The 23,857-nt window shown below is 43.1% G+C and overlaps 3 protein-coding genes and 1 long non-coding RNA gene across 6 annotated transcripts; 1 reads left to right on the top strand and 3 right to left on the bottom strand.

The window, feature by feature from the left end:
- Positions 1-279: 279 nt before the first annotated feature.
- LOC117776294 lies at positions 280-17,222 on the bottom strand. The gene is made up of 3 exons (XR_004616421.1): positions 17,207-17,222; positions 399-860; positions 280-290 (listed from the first exon to the last, which is right to left on the bottom strand). It is a non-coding gene; the product is annotated as an uncharacterized LOC117776294 (long non-coding RNA).
- Positions 4,330-13,748, bottom strand: arhgap1 (Rho GTPase activating protein 1). The gene is made up of 13 exons (XM_034609982.1): positions 13,619-13,748; positions 9,210-9,451; positions 8,722-8,820; positions 8,442-8,529; positions 7,529-7,660; positions 7,307-7,393; positions 6,195-6,293; positions 5,900-6,007; positions 5,614-5,690; positions 5,433-5,510; positions 5,197-5,325; positions 4,724-4,827; positions 4,330-4,641 (listed from the first exon to the last, which is right to left on the bottom strand). The coding sequence occupies exons 2-13, from the start codon at positions 9,331-9,333 to the stop codon at positions 4,474-4,476; spliced, it is 1,293 nt and encodes a 430-aa protein (XP_034465873.1). The 5' UTR covers positions 9,334-9,451; positions 13,619-13,748; the 3' UTR covers positions 4,330-4,473.
- Positions 14,329-17,201, top strand: arl6ip6 (ADP-ribosylation factor-like 6 interacting protein 6). Of its 3 annotated transcripts, none has more exons than XM_034610112.1 (5): positions 14,329-14,615; positions 15,180-15,233; positions 15,467-15,599; positions 15,715-15,817; positions 17,183-17,201. In XM_034610112.1, exons 1-4 carry the CDS (start codon positions 14,429-14,431, stop codon positions 15,806-15,808), a joined length of 468 nt encoding a protein of 155 aa, XP_034466003.1. In that variant the 5' UTR covers positions 14,329-14,428; the 3' UTR covers positions 15,809-15,817; positions 17,183-17,201. The 3 variants fall into 3 exon arrangements, with proteins under 3 accessions (XP_034466003.1, XP_034465994.1, XP_034465986.1); XM_034610103.1 differs by lacking the exon at positions 17,183-17,201 and adding an exon at positions 17,085-17,114; XM_034610095.1 differs by lacking the exon at positions 17,183-17,201 and having other exon boundaries at positions 14,330-14,615; positions 15,715-15,902.
- Positions 17,223-18,091: 869 nt separating the features above from the next.
- Positions 18,092-22,678, bottom strand: slc19a2 (solute carrier family 19 member 2). The gene is made up of 6 exons (XM_034609965.1): positions 22,413-22,678; positions 20,504-21,064; positions 20,156-20,402; positions 19,768-19,960; positions 19,092-19,233; positions 18,092-18,638 (listed from the first exon to the last, which is right to left on the bottom strand). Exons 1-6 carry the CDS (start codon positions 22,533-22,535, stop codon positions 18,471-18,473), a joined length of 1,434 nt encoding a protein of 477 aa, XP_034465856.1. The 5' UTR covers positions 22,536-22,678; the 3' UTR covers positions 18,092-18,470.
- Positions 22,679-23,857: the final 1,179 nt, after the last annotated feature.

Raw genomic sequence — 23,857 nt, 5'->3', positions numbered from 1 at the left:
AGTTCGGACTTTATTTAAATCAAACTCTTCTAATCTCTCTCATATTTTTGTTGTGTCAGAATTGATTGGATTCAGCTTTAAAAAGGTTCAGTGTGTAAGATTCAGGTGAAATAAAGGATTAATTGGCAGAAACTGAATATAGATTAATTGTATAAATTGTTGTTTTCTTTACCCTAGAATTGGCACTTTATAATTAAATACTTTATATTGACATAGGGAGCTGGTCCTCTCTATGGAGGCCGCCATGTTTCTTTTTTTTTACAGTAGCCCAGACTGGACAAACTAAACACCTTTTGAGTTTTCTGACAACTGAAGGTCACCACAGGTTTTCTTTCATGTTTGGAAGGTGAGGCGCATTCAGCTGCAACATGCAACTTCACCACTAGATGTCACTACACACTGAACCTTTAATCCTCCTCCGACGTTACGGATTTCTTTAAGCCTGTGAGTTTCCATTACAGCTGGCCTGAGTTCAACAAGCTGACGAGTTTGGACGGAAGCTCCACTTGTCTGCTTTGCTGCGACTCCTGTTGTGAACACGGTCCAACACCAGAGCTGTGTTAAACGCACCTCGTGTTGTGTTAATCTATGGCAGAACGGGCACACTGGCACTTTGATGGCTAATCACACACTATCACTTGGGGGTTAACAGATAAGGCACGAGCATGCACACACACACAGACACACACACACAGAGACACATTGTCAAATAATAAAACTGTACCTCCAAGTTGTCAAATTTTAACGAGTTGTTTTGGGTTCATCTTGGTTTTTTTGCTTGTTTTTTCAAATCATACAAATCACACACAAAAAAGAACATAGTTTGTCTTTCTCATGCACTCACACACTCACACACACACCTTATACAGAGCCCTAGTTTTTTTTTAAAGTTTTTTTTAGCTATACATTTAAACCCCAACATATTTTCAAATGTGCTGGGTCCATATGAATTACACACAAATAAACACTTGCACACACACACACACACACCCATATATACACCAATAGCCTGTCGATTACCATCACGGCATTGACACGACCGGGAGATACAACAGGTTAAACAGTTGAGATTTTTTTTCAGCTTCAGTCAAACTGTATCTCAGACCTGATGATGATTTCAGTCACGTCGCATCATAACAACCATAACGTTACAACACTAGTATTTACTCACTGCAAGGGTTTTCACCACCGACGACATAGAGGACAACGATAGTGTTTGGCCCCTTTGAGTCTCCACACAAAACCGCAGGAATAAAGTGATCAGGGTCCAAAAGGGCAAATAGGTGACGGTTCTGTTCCTGGGACTTGCAGCCAAAGTTTTATATATATATATATATATATATATAAACACACTCACTCGTCAACAACAAAGTACACCGAGCTCCTCAAACCTGAATAATTGTTTGAATTTGACACAGAATGCAAAGCTTTGGATGAGCTCACTTTGGAGACAGGCGGCGGGAAATGGTCTTGAAATTAAGGCTTTGGAAACGGAATGACGAGTAAGTATAAAGCTTGATGATGCACCTCAGAGTACAACCAGGCGTGTCTCTCTTAGATATGGTGGAGACAAATTACTAATTATTATTTTGGGGTCTTTGCTACGAGTCCGGCGACATCAATGAGAAGTCTCACTTAGGTTGAGAGGAGTTTGGATTTTACTGAGAGAAGCGGAATCCTTTTCGGACGTGGACAACGTCAATGAAGCCTCTGACTTCAACAATCTTCCCAACTTGTTTAAACCAGAATAAACGGAAGAAGAGTTCCTACAAATTGAAGCACAAACGAGGAGAGAGAGAGCAGAAGAGGACCAGACTCTTAGCAAAGACTCTTAGTGGCGATTCTGTCGACTGTCGCAGTTTCCCCAAAGCTTTTTGTAAGTACCTTTCATTTACACACATTACATACATTTACAAACATGGGGGCCCAGGTTCGAAATTACTGGAATTCCCCTTTAAATGACGACTGGCAAGTAGAGCAATATTAGTGTTCCAATCAAATAAATGCCACATTATTGTATTACTTGGATAAAAGACAGATTTTTGCTCCTGAGTCAAGGTTGTCTCTTCTTAAGGAGCTGCTTGGCACAAGGCATAACAACTATATTGATTTGTTACATTGCTATTGATGAAAGTTATCTTGTGATTATTATTGATATTGTTTTGAAGAGAGAGCACATGCCCACATACCATCATACATCAGCTGTGCACCATCAACCACAACATAAGGCAAATACAGAGCAAAAATACCTCACAACTCCCACCAGCGACTTCCCTCATGGGAAATATTTTCCTCAGCTATATGAAGGGACTAAAAAGATCCAGAATGCACAGCGGCGATGCAGCACGACTTAAGATGGCAGCCAGAATAAAAGACAACTAACGACAATAACTCACACACGACCACTGTCAGTGTATCAGGTGCACGAGCCCGTATCAGACACGCAGCAGCTCCTGGAGACTACTAACGTGTCATAGTTTAAAATGCTTTAGACTTCAAGCACCACAAATCCCTGGTTACATCTGCACTGAATGCTACATGATAGGATGGTACAGAGGGGGAAGAGCTGCCCTAGATAGAGTTTTAAAGGACTAAATATTCTCTGTCTCAATTATCAAAGATGTCAAAACTTTGTGTCGCTCCATTTTGTGATGAATTGTGTTCATACCCTGCTCTTCACTGACCTACACAATGTACCTCAGTTCCTCCTGCAAAGTTGCCACACTTGAAGGCAATAATATAGAAAATACTTTTGACTGTGAAAAATTGCTAATTTAACTTAAGAAAAACGAGCGTTAGTGGAGTAAGTGGTGAGGAAATGTGTTTGTGTATTTAAACAACACATCGAAGTGGAGGTGTTGTTTTGTCGTTAACTGGAAAGTAAAGAACTGGTTCTTTCTGCCACTTGAGGTAAATGAAGGTCCTGTACTTTCTGTGTTTGTGCTACTGAATGTTGAATTTCATTCTGTGGAGATGTGTCAGCTGTTTATCCAGTACCATTAAAACACAAAACAGCTCCTGTGGCGAGCTACGACGAGTTAAGTCAGTGTTATGTTGCGGCAGCGGGAAAGTCAAAGATCTTCTTATTAATACTGAATCAAATATAGTAAGGAAAGAGCTATGAAGAAGCAGGATATAGAACAGAACAGCAGTGAGTCCTCTGACACCCAAACTACGTCCACAAATCTGGGTTTGAGCTTTAACACTCTGCTCCACTTCATTACAGCGTTTCATAGATTGTCCACACACAACGTTTGGTACCAAGTTCACCGAGTTAGAAGTTAACCTGAGACTCGCTCCTCTCTTCACTCTGGGATCATAAAAGGTTCAAAACCTGCATTCTCTCATTATCTGTAGCTATTATACATTTATATATATATTACCCCCCGGCTCTCTGTGTCTTTCTGTGAAGCTGGAGGCCATTTTTTTTTGTTTTGTTAGAAAGGAGCAGGCAGGAAGATTGACAGCACAACACAGCACAGCACATATACACAGAGACTGAGGAGGTCTAAGTCCAGTCGCTAGTAATCTCCCTACAGAGATAAAAGAGGACGAGCCACACTGGGTTCAGGTCGGGCCTGAGAACCACATGAAAACAGGTACAAACACATGCATTAGTATTTAGTAGTGGGGGTTCTGAAGGGTGGGTTGGGGTGAGGAGGAGGTGGTAGATTCACTAATGTAATATCGCAACAGGAAAATGTCTGAACACATTACAATCTAATTTAACTAATAACACACCAACTATTGTGTTGTTTGGTCCATAATGAAAACACCGTTCAAACATTCCCAGCAGGTTGGAAAACGTGTGTGAACCTGTCTGTGAATGTTTGAGACGACAGAGTGTCAGGGCCGTGTACTCTTCGGGGTTATCTCAGTGCTTCATAATCAGATTTATAACGGAAAGTCTGTGTTGTGAACTGGGGGAATACTGTGGTTTCAAAGTGCAGGTTTACTAGACAGGGGCTGATAAGAGATTTCAATAAGCTGCATTCTGGGAAATGTACAACATGGATGCGGTGGTTTGGAGATTGGTGGAAGGGATTCGTATCCAGGACATCAAGGCCTCTGCTGCCATGACCTGCGAGACTTTAAGTAAGTGCAACAGTAAAATTACTGGAGAGCCACTGTGTCAGTTGTCGTCTCTGTCAGTCAAACAGGCCCCATCTGATTGGCTGGTCTAATGCGTGTTCCATTTCCAGCCACTCATGCAGGGAGGCTCATGGAAATGGCATCACAATGACTGCACAGCCACATGACTGCAAATGGGCCAATCAGACTGGAAAGAACGGTCAGAGACTAAATGAAGGCTATTGTAGGATATTATGAAAGTATTTGATGGTATTTTAATTGAAAAGCAGATGAAGTGGTTTTTGTATCTAAGTGCTGCTGATGGGGGAAGTACCCTGATGAAGCTGCTGATTGGTCCGACTAAATGCTGTATGAGAAGGCGGGTCCCAGTGGTGTGCTGGTTTAGGTGAAGATCAGATGCTGTTGGTCCAGCAGGGTTCTGGTGAAGTTGTTGATCGGCCCGATGGCGCTCAGTGACATGGCGTTGTCCCGCCCCCAGAGCAGGTTGGGACCGAACACCACAGCCAGGTTGCTGTTGGTCATCTTATTCACCTCGCTGTTGGCTGACACCTGAACACACACACACAAGTTGTTGTTGCTGGTAACAGTCTGACACACAGGCCTGAGAGGCTCTGGAGAACAGGAGCTGTACCTGTGCTAGGAACGTGATGAGGTATCGCAGCGACGTGTGGTTTTCCTCTGGCAGGGACTCGACCAGCGTCTTCAGAGCCGTCACCTGGTTGTCACTGGGCACAGCTGCACAACACCAAGCACAAACACCATTAGGAGTTGTAGCTCATTTCAGATGTGGAACAGTCAGAACCCAGGTCACAGGGAGGAATGAGGTTTTTGTGATTCTCTTCCCTCTGCGTGTGTCAGTGTTCGTTTCCTTTTTATACTATGTACAACTTCCTCTATCTGTGAATTGAAAACAACCTGTTCACACCTTCAATTCACATATTTCTTAACTGCACAAATGTTGATGCATTTAATTGTATCTTATGAAAGTAGGTAATTTATCTCTTGGTCGTGTGTCCGTTGCTACAATGGGAATTTCCCTCAGGATAAATAGAGAATCCATGTACCTACAGTGTAAAGGGTGCATCAAAACTTGTATTAACGTACTGGCAAAGTTGACAATGTCGTTGTAGAGCTGGTAGGTCAGCAGGGGCTCGGGCAGCTCCCTCAGGAACGTTTTCAGAATCACAGCAGCCAAGTGGACGTCTTCAATCTCTCTGAAATTCACCGGCGCACCTACAAGACACGCAAACACGTGCAGTAAGAAAAGAAACACCATCCGAAAGAAACTGTCTTAGTCTATCATCACCACAAATCAAGATAAACATGCCTGCTAGTCCTACCTGAGTTGTATTTGAGCTGGACCTCCTTCACCAGAGTGACGTTGGCCGACCGTCTGAAGATCCCCTCAATCTCCAAACCTGACAAACAAACACAACCAGGGTAAAATAGGTGGTTCTTACCGAGGGATCAATTTAGTATAGTCGACTATGTTTGTGTGTCTAGCACAACAACAAAACTTACCTTGCTCTGATAGAAAACCTATTGTGTCTCTCATCACCACAGGAATTGAATCACCATCTGGACTATTCTGTCTGAGCCTGACACACACACACACACACACACACACACACACACACACACACACACACACACACACACACACACACACACACACACACACACACACACACACACACACACACACACACACACACACACACACACACACACACACACACAGGCAGAGGTGAGTGAAATCTGCTAGAGCAGAATCTGACAGTCAGACAAAACACATTCCGGGACTTACAATGCAAGTGGCACCCCAAACACCTGGTTGGGGAGCGGAGGGCTGCGAGGAGGGGACATGGGAGGCTGGGCGCTCGGCTTCAGAGACGCTCTCAGCTTGTTGTCGTACCTGCCACAGAGACCATGTTAGATTATTAGGTGCTTTGGATTTGAAGTAAGTAAACCAAGTTCTATTTCTGGATGGAAATGTATAATAACAAGACATAGAAGAAATATTACCAATCGTAAATGTGTTTAAATGTACAGAATGCAAATGGAAATATTCCCTGTGTATAATTTCCTACTTCAGCACTCACTCTTTGACGCGTGCTGGAATGAGCAGCTGCTCACACTTCACCACGTCCTCCAGCTCACTCAGATAGCTCACATAGTTGATCTTCCTGCCAAACTTAAAACTGCACAGGGCGAGAAACAGAGACCGGTTGTTGAAAACATGGCAGTTTCGGTTGGAGAATGACTTTTAAACGGAAATAATCCACATATCTAAAGAATCGATTGCTTCTGTAGTTTTCTACAGCTGCCACTAGATGGTGCTAGAACCATGTTAGTGACTTTGTCCCTTCTGTTCATGAAGTAGCCTCACATCCATAAGAAATGAGCGTGTTCTTGATTCAAAGTAAAGTGACACGTTAATTGTTATCATTAAAAGCAGCTAATGCATCGTCACATGTTATGAGTAAAGTGCATTATTAATGGGAATTAGAAGACATTTTTATTTCCACTGGGTGATCGGCCAAACAGGCACTTTTTTTAAAACTATTAATAATTAATAACTTAATCACAGGCAACAGCAGCAGAAGCCAAGGGCAGCAAAGTGTCATCAGGGTGAGATCTGATGTTAGATTATTTTTATACACATCTTATTCACACTGTGCTCAAAACAAGATTTAGTATCTGTGTTATCTGTACTTCACAATCACCCACACAGGAAGAATTATGTGAGAAGGGCTGCGAATGCTGTTGAATGTCGACACCACTTGACCAGACACCGATTGTTATACAACAGCTTGTGTGTTGTAATCTTCTAAAGAACTCTCACAAGTTTCACAAGAATAATCTGCTCACAGAACAAGGTACAGGAGGAAAAACAGAAGTCTACAACCACAAAGCTAGAGAAATAGCACTGCCATTTGGTTTGCAAGTTAATGATTTCAGTGGTTTCATTTTAATCCTGGTAGTGGTAGTCTGATCACAAAAACCCAGGCCAGTCTCATCACGACTTATTTCAACCCAGCTGGAAGATGTGTGATAAAAGACAAGAGGTGAATTAAGGTTAAATGGTGAGAGAGAAGTGTCTGAAACTAATAACGGCTCATAAGGTTAAAATGACACCTACACCAGCAAGTCACAGCTAAATGAGGTGTTAACATCAGCTTCAAAAACATGCCGAGTAATTTGTAAAAAGAACCTGATGAGAGGTTTGAAGAGGATCAGCAGAGTCTTGATGAACATGGTGGGATGGACAATGTACAGAGCCTTGATGTTCTTCTTGTACCTGAAATCACAGACAGCAGATACTCGGATCAAAGGCGCCGTACAGACAGTGGAGATCAGTGGAGCTGTGTAACGCGGTTGTGTCGTTATGATTATGATGTGTTGGTGCCAAGTCCAGTGACGCTATTCAGCTTACTTTCTGTCAAACTCCCTGTACGCATCTCGTAGCCAGCTGAGAGACGGTTTGTTTTCACTGGTCAGCCCATGATGGAAATAGATCAGAGTGTAGTCACTTTCCACGTACTGGTCCAGTGTTCCTTTGAGATACCTGCAAGAATACAACAAATGTATTGTTATTCACCAAAATGTGGTTAGAAAACATCACTGTAGGGAGAGAAAAAAAAAGCTGAAGTAGCACTTTTGCTTCCTTTTATGGAATTGAGATACTTAGAAAAACGGTTCACTTTGAAGACTACAGAGCAACATTCTCCTCACTGAGTCATGTGATTGTGTCATGGTGAGCCAGCAGTTTGTGTAACCACAATATCACTGATCTGAGTCAAACCAGTGACTTTTAATAACCTGTAATGTTATTTGGTGCTTGTAGCAGGTTAATCCCAACATCTCCTTTCTGCTATAGACCTGTTACACAGTGGAAGAGCAGGACTCATCGGGCCTCGTGCAAGAGTCATTCAAAGTCACGTGAAGTTATTCTGCTGTTATTCAATATCAAGCATTTTGCTAATGGGCTCTGACGTACATGGGTATTGTATACTTGGAGTTGTCGACTGCTTGAGTCCATGGAGAGAAGCAATCAGCTATAGAAGCTTGATAATCACTTTTTTATAAATATTTATGTCTTTTAAAAAATACTGATACTTCCTGAATTAAGGAAACCTCCACTCTCTCACTAACAGCTGATGCTAGTTATTGTGCAAATGCAATTCTGCAAGATCCTAGCTCAGCTTTTTTTATTTCACTGATCATGAATTTTTTTTACCATGATTAATGAGACAAAACATACTTTACTGTAAACACAGCACCAACTCAACAGCACCAACTCAAGCAAAGTGAACATCTACAGCAGTTGAGGTCACATTAATACTTACATCAGCAGCTTGTGATGGTCCAGCTGATGCTGTGGGGGCATCCTGCAGGCGTTAAACACTATCACCTTCCTGCCAAAGTTATCATCACCTACAGACACACGGACACATGGATTCAACGTCACTTGTATTGACTCTTTAAAGATGTTCATACTCGTTAAAAAAAATGAGGAAGTTTTAGTCTGAGGAAATATTGGTAGAAGACTAATGTCACAGACGAGAACGAAGAGAGGAGCCAAACAACTGACAGAAAAACCATCAGACGGGCTTTGTGAGGACTGACCTGCCACTTCAATGATCTGATGCCGGGCGATGTCATAGAAGGGATGGTCCCAGGGCAGGTGGGGAGAGCCACTGTCAAAGCGCTGGGACAGGTCCGTCTCTGAAACACACGCACACACCAATACACACACATGAACAACAAACAGTAGATATCATTTAATTCTGTGTGCAAGTATATCTTATTTGCCTTACGTCATTGGGAAGCTTACTGCTAAGTGCTTCCTCCCATTGTATTTTTTGTTATGGGGTTGACACAGAGCGATGCATCGAGAGAAGTGAAGGGAGAACTTTCTATTAATGTGCTTTCTCAAGTATATGGTGATAGAGAGAGTGGATAGCTAACTCAGACACACTTGTGTAAATCTAAAGTGTCTGCCGTGCTGATCTGCACATAAAAGGAATGTGATTTTATGAATAAAACTATTCAGGAACCATCGACTCCACATGAGATCCACAAACTCGTGATGCGTGCTCACAAATCGCTCTCACCTGACTTGCTGAGAGTCGACTCATCGGTGGGCCACTGCTGGTCCTCTATCGTGGCCAGCTTCAGCTGTCCGAGCTGTGCAGTCGCAGGGTCATCTCCGAAATCCACCAGCAGCTCTGAAGACATCGCGCACGCTGCAGAACGGCGCTACACGCACCAAGTCGCACACACACGCTCAACAGGGACGCCTCAGACGCACAAAGACGCACAAAGCGGCAACTTCCACACAGCAGCAGCCAGAGTCCTGCAAGAGACAGAGAGACGTCGGGTCAGCTGACAGTTCACAAGCTGCTGTGATGGGTCATTTATTTACACGATTATATTATCAATGCAAATATGCAATTTCAGAGAGAGAGAGAGAGAGGGAGAAAGGAGAGCTGAGATATCATTTAAATATGGAGATAACAGAACATACTTCAGGACCCTCTCTGCTTGACACCATCATAGTGTCCTCCTCCGTCATTCACAAGCTAAATAACAGATATAGTTATGTAAGGAATGAAGAACAGAGAGAGCTGAGAAACTGGAAACCCACACAGCGGACTAGTCACTGTGGTACTCAGGCAATACATATTCTCAGTGTAAAGTCGCAGTGTGTGGAAACACAACTATGTCATAGCTTTCATTTCTAATTTGAAAAATCTGTCATGTTGATTTTATGGGAAATATTAATATAATGATGCAGAAAACATCTGGAATGGGATGACTGGATAAACTGCTGAGGATATCATTTTGCTTATTGAAACAATCAGGGTCGGCCAATCACATCTATTTTTCTAAAACTGATTCATGCAGCCGGGGGGGCTCCATCTGTGTTTCTCTCTCTCGTGCAGTTACAATTAAATGTGCTTAGATGAAGTCATCCCGAGCATAAATAAACAATCAACACATACCATTGAAACTTAATTAAGACCACTGTTAATAATAACAAGAGGTATTTATATATGTTAAGAGCAAATCGGACCCTTTAGAAGCTGTGCAGCATCAGCACCATTAGTGACAACATCAACGGGAGACTATTTGGACTCAGTCAAAAGAAACCATTAAAATTCCGACTTCCTGCACTTAAATATAATGTCTTCCAAGGAGCTACTTAATGCTTATGTTTATTCACTGTATACACTCTGCTGGATACTGGGTATAGCTGGGATCACTATGGTTTATGTTCCAGTACTGCCTCCAGCAGCTCCACTGACTGAGCAGCATCATGTATCTGCTTCCAGTTAATGACTGCATCTCTCTGCCTCCTCTCACGTATTAACGCTCCCCGCTCACTCACACTAGCTCCTTTGGCCCAGCCCCCACTTATTCACCCTGTATTCTCTCTCTATCACACACACACACACACTCACACATAGACACACACAGACACACACACATGGCCTCTGTTCTCTCTCTGCTCTGTGATGTTATGCTGGATGACAGCATGTTGCTTTAAATAAATATTGCTACTAACCAACGGGCACAATCAGCCTATTGCAGCTGACCAACACACACACACACACGCACACACACACGCACACACACACACACACACACGACGATGCTAAGGCTTTTTGGATGATAGGTTCCTGTTTTCTTGCTTAGTGTGTTCCTGAACCGTGCACCCGAAAGCAGGTCAACCAGTTGAGGTCAGAGGGCCGAGGACGTGCCACCGGACTCTGAGCTCATCTGTGGTCGTGCATTAGCTCAACACTTACTATTCATATCTGAAAAGAGAAATTAACTGGCACCACATATGAAACAAATGTCTCTCTTTTCATTATCGGCCATCAGGCTGATACCATGAAGCCAATTCAGCAAAAATAGTGGCAAGACGATCGGATTTGAAAAGGTCACTTGCTATTTTTTTCAGACATTTCATCCACATCTCGTGATTTGCATCAGTGAACGGAGCCCGCTGAGGCCTCGTCGTGCTTTTATGTGACTGAACATTCAAACAACATTCGTGCATCATCACCTCTGTTTCAAACACTGTGATGCACATTTTTAAACATTTTCTGATCATTTACTGACGAAACAATTCATTGACATATCAATCACTTGGTAGAATTATTAGCTGTAGCCCTAATTGATGTCGCTATCAAATGAGACTTATACATCTTTAACACACACACACACAAAAAAAGATGCTGCACATTGTTCCTAAGATGTAAAAATGGATATTTACGCACCAGCACCTTAAAGTTCAATGTGCTAAATAAAATAGAGGAAATTAGCTTGTTCACCCGGGTGTGACGTTTCCATCACTGTCAATCGGAGTCGATAAACAACCTGTGTACACTGCAAGTCATTCCACCCGGGAGTGAATGTCGATTGAACCCATTATCATCCAATCCATTGACATGAATTGATAAACTAATTAACCTGATTATTATTGATTTGTTAGACAAACAATCTCGGCTGGGTTTTTTTTGCAAGCCTCATACTGTTTGCTTCAAGTCAGGCAGATTTAAAACCACCCAACAAAGTCATGCGTTATGACTGATGTCACACATTCAGTCAGGGAGACAGTCATCCAGTTAGCTGTTGAGCCAGTCGGTCAGCATACTGACATCTAAATAAGTTCAAGTTGTTCGCCGGTTAGCTACAATCCAACCATTCTCATATCTACGATTTAAAACTCACATCCCAGTAGACAGAGAATCAGACAAACAGTAAAACAGTGCGTTTGCTGTCTGGAGGATTTGCAGCAGTGGAGCTGTACAGCATCCGGTGCTTCCCCACCCACGCCCAGCCACAACACCTGTTTATAGGTGTCAGCGTTGAAGGATCATGGTGCAATACACACACACACACACACACACACACACACACACACACACACACACACACACACACACACACACACACACACACACACACACACACACACACACACACACACACACAGCCATTGTGTGTATACATATGAGCAGTTTATAGAAAGCTAGAGCAACAGCAGCAGCAGCACCCTGCCCCCCTTCATTTCTCCTCTCTATCACAGCTCTGCAGAGCAGCAGAGGAAAGCAGCTTAGTGTCCTCCAGGGGGGTTGAACACTGGTACCCAGTAAAAATTATACTGCAGACACCCCCGCCCCCGCCCTCATCCCCTACAATCACTCACTTCCTGCACAAAGATCAAAGTAAGCAAGAGAAACAGGGAAGTTGTTACTGTATCATTTCCACATCTGGAACACTGCACCCTCCATCCTACCCATCTTCGTGACACTGCTGCTTCACTAGGCACGATCACAAATCACACATACGACAATACCATGTTCAGTGTTACCTTCTAATGCAGCAGCTGTCACTCACACACACACACACACGTACATGCTTTCTGTCAATAGACTGTATTTATATAGTCCAGGCTTATCAAAGCACTTAACAAGTTGCATTCATGCACACAGCACTTCAATACGCAGCTCACGATCAGCTTGTTCTATCACACCATTCATACACCGGATCTTGCCAAGGACAATCCGGCATGCAGACTGGAGGAGCCGGGGAATCGAACCACCAACCCTCTGGTTAGTGGACGACCCTCTCCCTCCCTTTGCCTTTCAGTTTGTAGAAAAACTGTTTCCTGGCTGAGAAACATCCATATAATCCATTTGAGACCGAGGTATGACGTTATATTTGGATTTCCTGATTGGTGTCGACAGCCCTTCACTCATGATCTCCGTCCAATCACAAGCCTGCTTCTCCTGACCTTAAAGGTCACCGCTGCCTTCGAGGTATGAGATGTTACTGGTCCCAGTTTGTGTTTCTACAGCGATCAGTGGGAATTGTAGCTACTGTGCATGTATGCATCAGCCTGTTCAGTCACATTAAACCTCACATTATCAAACCGCACAGTGGGAGATTATTGACAGAACAAATGGGAGGGTTCCAGTGTAACCGGGCATTTGAAAGTGGGGCCTTCGGATGTAATCAACTGTGTTTACTGGTAAAATGGGACATATATTAAAATGGTTTTAATATAGTTTGGCCGATCGCTGCCCACACACACGAGCTGAGGTGTCGGCAGGTAAAAGCAACAAGTGGGTAACAGGTAACTTTCCCAGAAATCTGTTTAACTGTCAGCGTGCTAACTCCACTAGCCTAAAGCACATTAGCAAGCTAGCCCGGTTCATTGAAGCACTATGTGTGTGTGTGTGTGTGTGTGTGTGTGTGTGCGTGTGTTTGTGTGTTCGTGGTGAAGCTCGCAGCTAAACAGAGAAACACTGGGAGAGACGCTAAGCTAAGAGCGCATCTCCGCAGCGGAACACACCGATGTTATCGCGGCGGACGAGCCCCGTGACACACGACTGTCAGCGGACACACACGCGAGCAGGACCCGCTGCTGGCGGTTCCTCAGACCCGGACTCCACCGAGCTTCCTCGGCGCCAGCATCGAACTCACGGCGCAGTCACCGCGTTTTATTTACCGTGAAAGCGTCGGTGCTCCGCGGTCGGTCTTCGGGCTTTGTGGCGTCTCTGCTCGCTGTGGGACTTCCGGCAGCGCCACTGACAACAACCGACTGCGTCAACACCTTTTCCGGTTCTTTTTTCAAAATAAGCGCACGCACTTCTGTTTACGACGCCTTGTGCTGTGCGTGTCAAAATAAAAGCACGTAGAAGATTTCTGGCGCCCTCTCGTGGTCGTTTGAGGGGGATGAAGCGACACAAATTAAAATATGAATCCACCAATAATTTATCAAATAAAATAAACTAAATAAACAACTTGACAATATATGAATTAATAGGTAAATTCTAAAATAAATACTTAAATACATAACATTTAATACATACAGTTTGGTAATGAAACAGGCAATTTATGTATTTATACATATGTGTTTGATGTATTTTAGAGCACCAAAGAGGATACATGTATAAAATGTCTTGACTTTGTACTGCATTTCATTTTACTTGTAATATATGTAATGGCAGTAAAGTTAAATCTAATCTGACGTCAAATTATTACACACATTATGATATTATTTCCTTCTCTTTTGGGGCTTTTGTGTGTATTAATCTACGTTGTGTTGTGTTGTTGTTATTTTTTGTGTTGTATTTGACCTTAACCCTTTACCTAAGCGCCTGGTATAATAAATAAATAAATAAAGTAGAACTACACATACGGAACAGCCCGAGGGACATTTCTGAGTGCGGAAGTGCCGCCTGAATATGGGAAGAGCAGAAAGTGAGAGGAGTTCCTGACTCGGATCTGCAGCGGAACACGGAGGTTTTTAAAAGAAATGGAACATCCAGGCTCTTCCTCCGTGGGACCCGGCGGGAGGGTCGGGTCAGGGGCCGCGGATCGGCCGCTCCCCCACCGGCCCGGCCCCAGACGTTGGTCCGTGGTCGCCCTGTCCGTCCTGGGCTCCGCGGCGTGTGTGTCCGCTGTCGGTTGCTTGTGCGCTTTCATCTACCCCATACTGAAAGGTAACGCGTTTTCGTGTCTCACTCACACGATCCTGTGGAAACTTAAACTTTTAATAACTATCAAGTGACTTTGTGGAAGTTTTTCTTGGCTATTGGGGCCCCAAGCAAAAGTTCCCAGGGGGGGCCCCTCAAACAGCATTAGTCAATGTTATGTTATAAATACTCTTGGGTAGGAAGTGTTTTTAAATTCAAATGTTTCACTTACATGATTACATTTAAATAAAGAACATTAAAACCTTCCAATTTTCAAAATATAAGGAACAATAAAAACTTTAAAAGGTTCAACATTAACAGACATAAGTTGGCACAATATAAATCTATAAAACCTACAAAATATATATGTAATTACTGGTATCCCATATGAAAAGTCTATTCTCGGAATGGCAGTGACTGTTAAATTCGCCCGAGCTAAATTTTAATACTGTCTGTACTACGGGGTTTGTTTATGTCATGAAATGACCCCAAACGCTCTAACAGTGATATTTATCATGTTTATGAGAACGATGTTTTGCTTTGCTGCTGCTGCTTGTCACCCGGGACACTGACTGAGTGTGACTGTTTCAGAGCTGCGGGCAGGGAGAGTGAGAGGAGAGGACGGGACTGAAGAGAGAATCCTGGGTGAGTATCAGGACGTCTCTCTCTCTGTCATCTCCACATACAGTTACATGAAGTCGCCCTATAATCCTCTATCAGTAATAAAGGGCTGAAGTTGGGATAACAAAAATAAATACAGATTTTAACCAATTTGATGGTGCGTTGCTATTTTGCTTTGAAAATAACTTTATTAATCATTTATAAAAAGCATTTGTTGATGTATGTGTGTGTGTGTGTGTGTGTGTGTGTGTGTGCAGGTTTCTGGAGCATCCTTGTGCTGTCAGTAGTTGTTGGATGCATCTGTTCCGTCTTCTCGTGGACTCTCACCTACCTGGACTCGTACCAGCCGGGCACGGGGTTCCTGTCACCGCTGTCACTGGCGCCCCTCAGGTAACAGTGTGTCAGACGAGTGTGTGGTGTGGTCCCTTGTGTTTGAACTCACTGGTAACCAGCAGATGATGACATCACGGTGAAAACTGCCTTGCCTTTCTGTGTTTCCTCATAGAGATGAATCTGGCCATGGATTTCAAGTGGGTTATGGTGCTGTCGGCCTCAACGGCATCATGGCCATGCTCACCGTCTTCTGGATCCTCACCTGACACACGCACATGCACGCACACACACACAGTTTCTTTTGTTTGTGCTTCTGTTAGTCTGCAGGATTACGCAAAACTACTGGACTCATGACAAAACGTATGTATGGAGGACAGAAACTACCAACATTTAAAAACATTTATAAATTAATAAGCAACTTGAAGATATATAAATAAAAAATAACAAGCATTCAGTTAGGTTGTGAAATATGTTATTTATGCATATTTCTATATTTAATTACATTTCATATTGATGTATTTCTACATTCATTTATGTATCTATCAGGCCCATACAAGTCTTTTTCTTTACCCCACGATAAAGACCAGTGTGCTGCAATGTGTATGTGTATTTTTTTAGGTGTACCATGCATTAGCCAAACTAATAAAGACTTTTTAATTTTTCCACAGCAAGAGTGCCTTTGTATCAAAAAAAGATGTCACCATCTCCATCAGGTGGCAGTATAAAACAGCTTGTCCTCAGAGGGGCTGCAGTAATAACAGCTTGGGATAAATCTGGAGATACACTAATAATAAATCTGACATTAATAAGCTTGACCTTCACTGTATTTAAATTCCCTGTACTTTAGCAGCATGGAACTAAATTGTTATTAAAGTCCTCTGACGTACCTCATGTACCCAACACAGAATTTTACTTTAATTCCAACAAGCTTCTTTGTTGAAAACATAAAATACTTATGATTAAAATAAGAAAGACAATGAAAACAAACACTTATAGAGAACATTAGAAAAGTATATTTGTGATAAGTATTGCATAGACATCAACTTTGAAATTTTCAAGTATAAACTTTTTAGTGGGGGGGGGGGCACACAAATATGTGACCACAAGTTATCCAGGAAACACAGAATGAACACATTCAGCTGCTTAGCATTAATGACAAATGTGTTTCCAACCACTTTGACTCAAAGTAACACTATCGTATAAATACTTTTAGTATTTCATTTCAACTGCATGGATACAGTATTTTCTTGGTAGGAGAACACATGTTCAAACAACAATACATTAATTCCCAACATTATAGTGAAGCCTTAATAAGAAGAATTATCATTATTCATATTATCATCATCATCATCATCATGTACTTTAGGGTCTTTTCACTGACCAGGCAAACAGTGTCCTCACTTTACATTGTCATTTAACTACAAAACAAACCATGTGTTTTTTCTACAGCAGTGAGAGTTATTAAGTTGCAAATCCAACTCTTCTAGCAGGATTTTATATTGATATGAATAAAAACAAAACATAACATTTGGCCAGAAGAACACACACACACACACACACACACACACACACACACACACACACACACACACACACACACACACACACACACACACACACACACACACACACACACACACACACACACACACACACACACACACACACACACACACACTTCATTCAGTTGATTCGAGGCAGCGATTTGGTCGCAACTTTATATTCAAGAAATGTATCTTCTCGTGCCCTGAAAACGTTCCTGAATTTATTTTGAAGAAAGGAAGCAGCTCCAGGTATTTTTTGACCTTTTGAGGCACTTCTTCAAACACAGCAACTCGTCTTTCAACGGAACCTCACATGAACAGGCCCATAAACAGTATTAAAAAAGGTATGGTTGAGAATGGAACATTCCAGGCCTCATCGGTATTGTGTAGTACAGTACATATAGATAAGCCTGATACAGCTTATCAGTGCCAATACTTATCATTGACAAAACAATACTCAATCTATAAGTTATAAGGAGAAAATAATAAATAGAACAATAGAAGCATATCTTTTGGCTGGTATAAGATTTAACACAGCTAAGTAGTAGTAACAAAGTACCATTCATATCTGTTCTTTAGTTCAGTTCATCAAGTCTAAGGCATCAGCTTCAATAAGGAAAAGCACAGAAATGGATTCCTGTCCATCTGTAAAGTGGTGTCACCTGATGATCACATTCAATGTTATGACGTTTGTGCGTTAATATACTCACTACACCTTTTCTGTGTTTAGTCTAAGTGCTATCAAGTATTAACAGAGTAACCAGCAGCAGCCACCTCAGACATAACGATCCCACTACATACCATAGGCTGTATATAAAGATAGACGACATAAGGCATGGAGCCTGGGCTGAGAGATGATTTTAGATCGTCAAATAACTAATCAAAACCAAATTTAAAGGTCACATGAACACTTGATAAGTGTCGGTGTGGTAATGACTACCTAAACTGACAGAAACCATCTTTGGGAAAAATCTCTTTGACGAGTACTTTCTTTCGTCTGGTCCATGTCCCCTCCACTAACATGGAGGAGCCAGGATTTAAGACCAATACTGCAGCCAGCCATCAGGTGGCGATCGAGATTCTTTGGCTTCACTTTTGGGGGGGGCCACCACGTCTGTTTGTCGTCCTCTACACACAAGAGTCCATCACAATAATTTGCTTCGGCTGTGACTGTCAGATTGTTCTACGCTCCCCTGGCCCCTAGTGGCCAGAAGTGTTTAAATAAGTGTAGGTAAAGAAACAGTGAGTAGCCTGCAGTCGTTACACAGACTTTAGGTTTTAGTCTCTACTTTCTACTACAGTGCAGCTGAAGAGTTAATGCTCACCCTGTGAGTCAATGCGATCTCTCTGCTTTGGTGCTTTACTGCGCCAGTTTGATTATGTTTTATCTGCTGGAGCACGCATCGCTGATGGGAGGAGAGTCCGACTCCGTTTCTGCTCGGCTGTTGGCCATGACGTCCTGCTCGCAGCGCCTCCTGGAGGCAAGTCTGAAAAGGCCAGCGATGAGGAAGACTGTGGAAATGACTGCAAAGTAGCCGCCATAGATGAGGAACTGAGGGAAGGAAACAAGGCAACCATCAGTCCCAGAGGTAGAAAAAGTACACACATTCTTTACTCAAGTAAAAGTATAACAGTACAGGCTCTGAAATGTTCTCAAAGTATAAAAGTAAGAAGTTCCCCTCTGAAGACTATTTCTACCACCGATGCTTGAGCAAATTAAACTGTGACATATAAATAGTTTGAAGACTATTCAACGTAAACCACTCTTACTTCAAATAAAATAAATAAAGTAAAAACAGAGTGAAAGAAAAAAAAAGATTTGTGAGCAGGACCCAATGATGCAGAATTTAAAAAAAATTATACTTTCCATCAAAAGCATTAAAACGAAAGCGATGAGCCTGAAAAATAAAAAATAAATACTGAAGTAGATTAGAGGCCTGAAGTAAGTAACAGTGAAGACGACCACAGGGGCCTCCATGTTACATTTTGGGCCGGGCTTCCTCACCTGAGTGAAGATGTCGAGGCCGAGGCCGGCCGAGTCCACCACCACGAACGTGAGCAGAGACTGCAGCAGGAGAGCCATGAAGGTGTTGACTCCAAACACCAGGGCGTACCGCTGCGTGCTGAGACTAGCTGCAATCTGATATCTGAAGGGTCAGAGCACAGCAAAACATCATGAGGAGGGTTTACAGGTTAGATCTATGGACGAGTCTTTTCTTGATTTATACAGCAGTTTAGAAAATGACGGTGAAAGAAAAGCACGGAAGTAAATGTTGGTTCTAGTGAGTACGACCTCTGACATCCAAATCCTCCCTCAACCTAATACACAAGAGGAAAAACTCAGAGGAAGAACATCATGATCCCTCATCATCCTGCAGCCTGATATTTGTCTAAGCTCATGTTTGTTTTTGGTTGGCGGGGTGATTCAGCTTTCCCACACTTTTCAAACCAGATCATATTCACAATGGATGAATGGGACATTATAGGTTTGTTTTTAAGTTATACAAGATTCTCTCTTCCCTTTACTCTAATCACTTCCTCTAAGATGTCGTCATTCCTTGTTGCCAACAATGTTGCTATAACCCAGTCGGAGTTTACAGATGTCCGATGCCTCACCTTCACACGCACACAATAGTTTGAGATTAATCACAACTGTGTTTGTGTGTTTTCTTTGCACTCACGTGGCCACTGTGATTAGCAGCATGTACGTGGCTCTGAAGAGGATGTATGAGGCGTAACACAGCCAGATTTGCCTCAGTGTGTCCATGACAAACACACACGTAGCCATCAGCAGGGAGAGGACGCACAGAACCAGCTCGCCCCACAGAGCCCAGCATATCGGTAGGTAGCCCACCAGCAGAGCGGCCAGAGCCCCTGTAAGAGAGCAGCTGTTAGATACTGTTCACTCACACATCGCTGCAGACACATGTGACTGCTTCCAAGTCTGAAATCTGTTCTATACACTTGTGAGAGTAAATGTATCTGTCGGCAATTTGTCGACTCAATTGAGCCCCAGACAAAGCTGGCGAGTTTAGATTCTCACAAAGTGGCAGCCGAAAGCAGCCTCACCTAACAGAGTGGACAGTGTCTCCACATAGCCGTTGTAGATTTCATAGTCCTTGGATGGACGAATGTTCTCCCACAGTGGCTGAGCATAGTTGACGACCTGGAAGTAGCCACACGTGGCCAGAGCCCACCACACCGACCAGGCAAGCAGGGGGCGACACTTGTAGCACTCCAGGAAATCGGCGAACAGCATTTGCATCACCTCCACAAGACCGCTGCTCTGGCTTTCTGCCTCAGAGGACCTGGATATCTGCTCAGAAAGAGGTAGATGTAAAACAGAGCGAGCGAGTCACATTTGAACAGATGCATCATGACCCTGATTTAACCTGAACAAAGCAGTTTGTCTCTCACCGTGGAGTCATCACGGCTGTTCAGAGGCACTTTGCTCTCCAATTCCTCCGCCTTCACCATGAGGGGCGTGCTGCTGCTGCGCGGCCTCTTCTCTGCTGCTGCTGAGCTCTTGTGGAAGAACAAGCTCCTCTTGGGCATTGGTAGAAACCAGGGAGCCACAAACGCCACGGCGGCCGATGCCAGAGTGACAATGACGAGGTGGCGCAGATGAGCTTTGGCCACGGAAAGCAGAAGCTGTCCGATCAGAGACCCCGCGGCCGATCCAAACAAAGCAACGCTGCGGCAGTAGCCCGTCACTTTCTGGTAGTGTGCTGGCTCAACCACGCTGTAGATGTAAGAGTAGTAGGCCACCTCCGAGGCCGTTGCCAGCCCAAAGAAAAACTCCAGGAGCTGCATGGCCAACAGGCCCTGCGTCTTCAGCAGCATGACATAGGTAACCACCAAGCTAATGGCCTGCAGGACCAGTACAGGCTTATAACAGAGGTAGTCAGTGGCCAGGAACACGGGGAACAGCAACGCCAGGTAGGAATACGTCCATACTGGATATATTTCACTGACGATCTGGAGAAAACAGATAAAGATTTACAGTGGTTAGAACTCAGGGTCAGCCATCGTAGAAGTGTGGGGAGGTCGGAGAGTTCGTCCAACCTCCCCAACCCTCCTATCAGTTTTTACTGTGTGTTTAGGAACAGCTAATCCCTACGTCCTGTCTTCAGTTTTTGTCCTTCATCTGCATACATAGAGATTTTGCACTCAGCTGTGTGGGAAAGCAATTTGTATGTTAGGGTCTGTACATGATAACATGTCCCTGTGGCAAACTGTAACTGGAAGGGACAACATAGAAACCTTCTCCTTCCCTTTATAGAGAAAAAAAGTTTGATGACGCTAGAAACTTGAACCACTTTCTTCACTTCCTGGAACTTTGTCTTTGATCCAATTTTCCACGATTTTGGATGCCACACAAAACACAGATACAGGCCAGTGATTTATCTTAGCACGGTCATTCTGGGCAAATTCTTCTCCTCTTGAATGATTTTACCCGGCCTCCTCTATTAAGCTGATGGAGCTTATTATAAGAAGGATTAACGAGGAAATTCCAACGGATCTGAGCCTTGTGTTCCTGGGGGATTTTTTCTGCGCAAGGCAACTCGAGCTCTGACACAAGCGGATCTAGATGTGGCGAAACAAGAAACCAGAAGCGCAGCCTCTGCCAACCTGCTCGGTGACAGGATGTACGGTCACAATCTCCCCTTTGTTTCCTGAGTGACGGCCGATAAAGTGTTTTTTTGCAGAACATCGAGATGCCACAGTGAAGTTGACTTTCGACCTTTTCTAAATAAAATGTCATCCCTTCGTCATTTCAACAAATTGTTAAACTGTGTCGTAATGAGCGTATAAATTCTCAGGTTATGTCATAAAAAAAACATGTTTTAAGAGGTCACCTTGACCTTTGACCACCAATATCTTATCTTTAAGTCCAAATTTGAAGATATTCCCTTGAAGCCTTTCTTTTATTACAAACTGTAAAGACTCTTATTTTGCTGATGTTCTCCATTACAGGGGGCATCTATCACACTTCTGTCCGTCCTGGGAGAGGGACCCCTCACATGTGGCTCTCTCTTGGAGGTCTCTACGTGTTTTCCTGAATCTTGTTGAGGGGTTAAGGACAGAGGATGTCCCACCTTGTGAAGTCCTATGAGACAAACTGTGATTCGTCAATATGGGCTAGACAGCTAAAAGTGGATTGATTGATTGATTGATTGATTGCCCACTAGAGGTCCCTAAACTCTACCCACTGAACCTTTAACACGACTATTAACTGAGGCGCACAACCTGGGGATCGTCCTTCCTGTGAGGACACAGACAGGAGCGTTGTTGCGTCAGTAGGTTTCGAGACGATGCTACTGACCTGGCTCTCCGTCAGGTTCTGGTCCGGCCCCATCAGGTAGGCGGTGAGGAAGGGCTCCGACGGCCGCAGGTTGGAGAAGAAGCCGTACGCGCACAGCAGGAGAGTCGGGTAGAGAACAGACATGTCGGGCGAGCACGAGCACGACCTCCACACTCACACACTCACTGCTACTCATGCTCAGGGCAACCACAACACGCGCACTTCTCTGCTTCTTCTTCTCTGGTGGAAGTGACGTGAGTCTGTAAGGCGCACCACCGCCCCCCTCTGGTTCGGTATGGAAGGGGAAGCCATTCTTATATTTTAGATGCTGGAGTTGGAATTAAATGATTTTCTTTATTCCTGTGTCTCTTGAGTAGTTCATTAGAAGATGGTGTATGTTCCTTGATGTTTTTCTTAACACACTTTCTAATGTAATATTTAGCTTTTCGCATTTTTAATCCTGATTTTAATTCCCCGCTTTGTTCATTATGTTTGTTACACCCAATCCTTGCATCCCTTCACTGGCTGCCAGTTAAATCACTGCACAGATTTTGACACTGCTGCCTGTCAGAGTAGGTATTTAGTTCAAGAAGGCGGACATGAAGGAATAACTGAATAATGTAGAAATTGATTGATAAATGTAGAAATGCAGGAAGAAACAAATGAATAATTCAGTCTACAGATACAGAAATGTACAAATGAATAAATGTAGAAATACATTTTGCATATACCTAAGATCCATGTGTTTATTATGAAGGAGATATGGCAACAAGTAGGAACTAGAGAGGATTTTACATCCCAATAAATAAATGCAGAAACAACCTTCTGTATACAATATTTGGGAAACTCTTTATTGATAAATGTGCATTAGTTTAAAATGTGTTACCACTGAGCATGTTAGATCTGGACACTGGAGCAACAGACGGTACAGAGAGAGTATTCTATCCCACCAACAGACAAGGAAATAAAAGCAGGAATCACTGAAGCTTATTATTGTATTTAGTTGAGTAAGTGCTGTAAGAAACATGTCACTGTAATGAGCCAAATGCAGATTATAATCCACAATCTGATGAACGACACAGCCCAGAAATTCATTGAAGGGTTTACAGATGTCCACTGACAAATCTGGTTGTTTTGTGAAAGTGCAGCACATCCGAGGTCACTGTCAACCTTCACACAGACACAGTCATGGGTGATTCTTCACACTTGTACAAGCAGGGCTGAAAAAAATGTCTCATTGATCCGACACAAGCTGCAGAGCTGAGTAAACCGTCCGTCGCCACATTCAGAGAATGAAGATTTAAGACAAACTGGCATGAGAGGGGCTGATGACATGAATCCTGCAAAGACCATAAGAATGAAAGCAATAATAATCACTGCAGTAAAGCATGGGAGCAACGGTCAATAATCAAGAATCTTTCATCAATGCTGCTGTCAGATACAATGTATATATATATTAATATATC

Source organism: Hippoglossus hippoglossus, chromosome 2 (assembly GCF_009819705.1).
Source record: "Hippoglossus hippoglossus isolate fHipHip1 chromosome 2, fHipHip1.pri, whole genome shotgun sequence".
Taxonomy (NCBI): Eukaryota; Metazoa; Chordata; class Actinopteri; order Pleuronectiformes; family Pleuronectidae; genus Hippoglossus; species Hippoglossus hippoglossus.
This window is presented reverse-complemented; position numbering and strand designations above follow the sequence as displayed.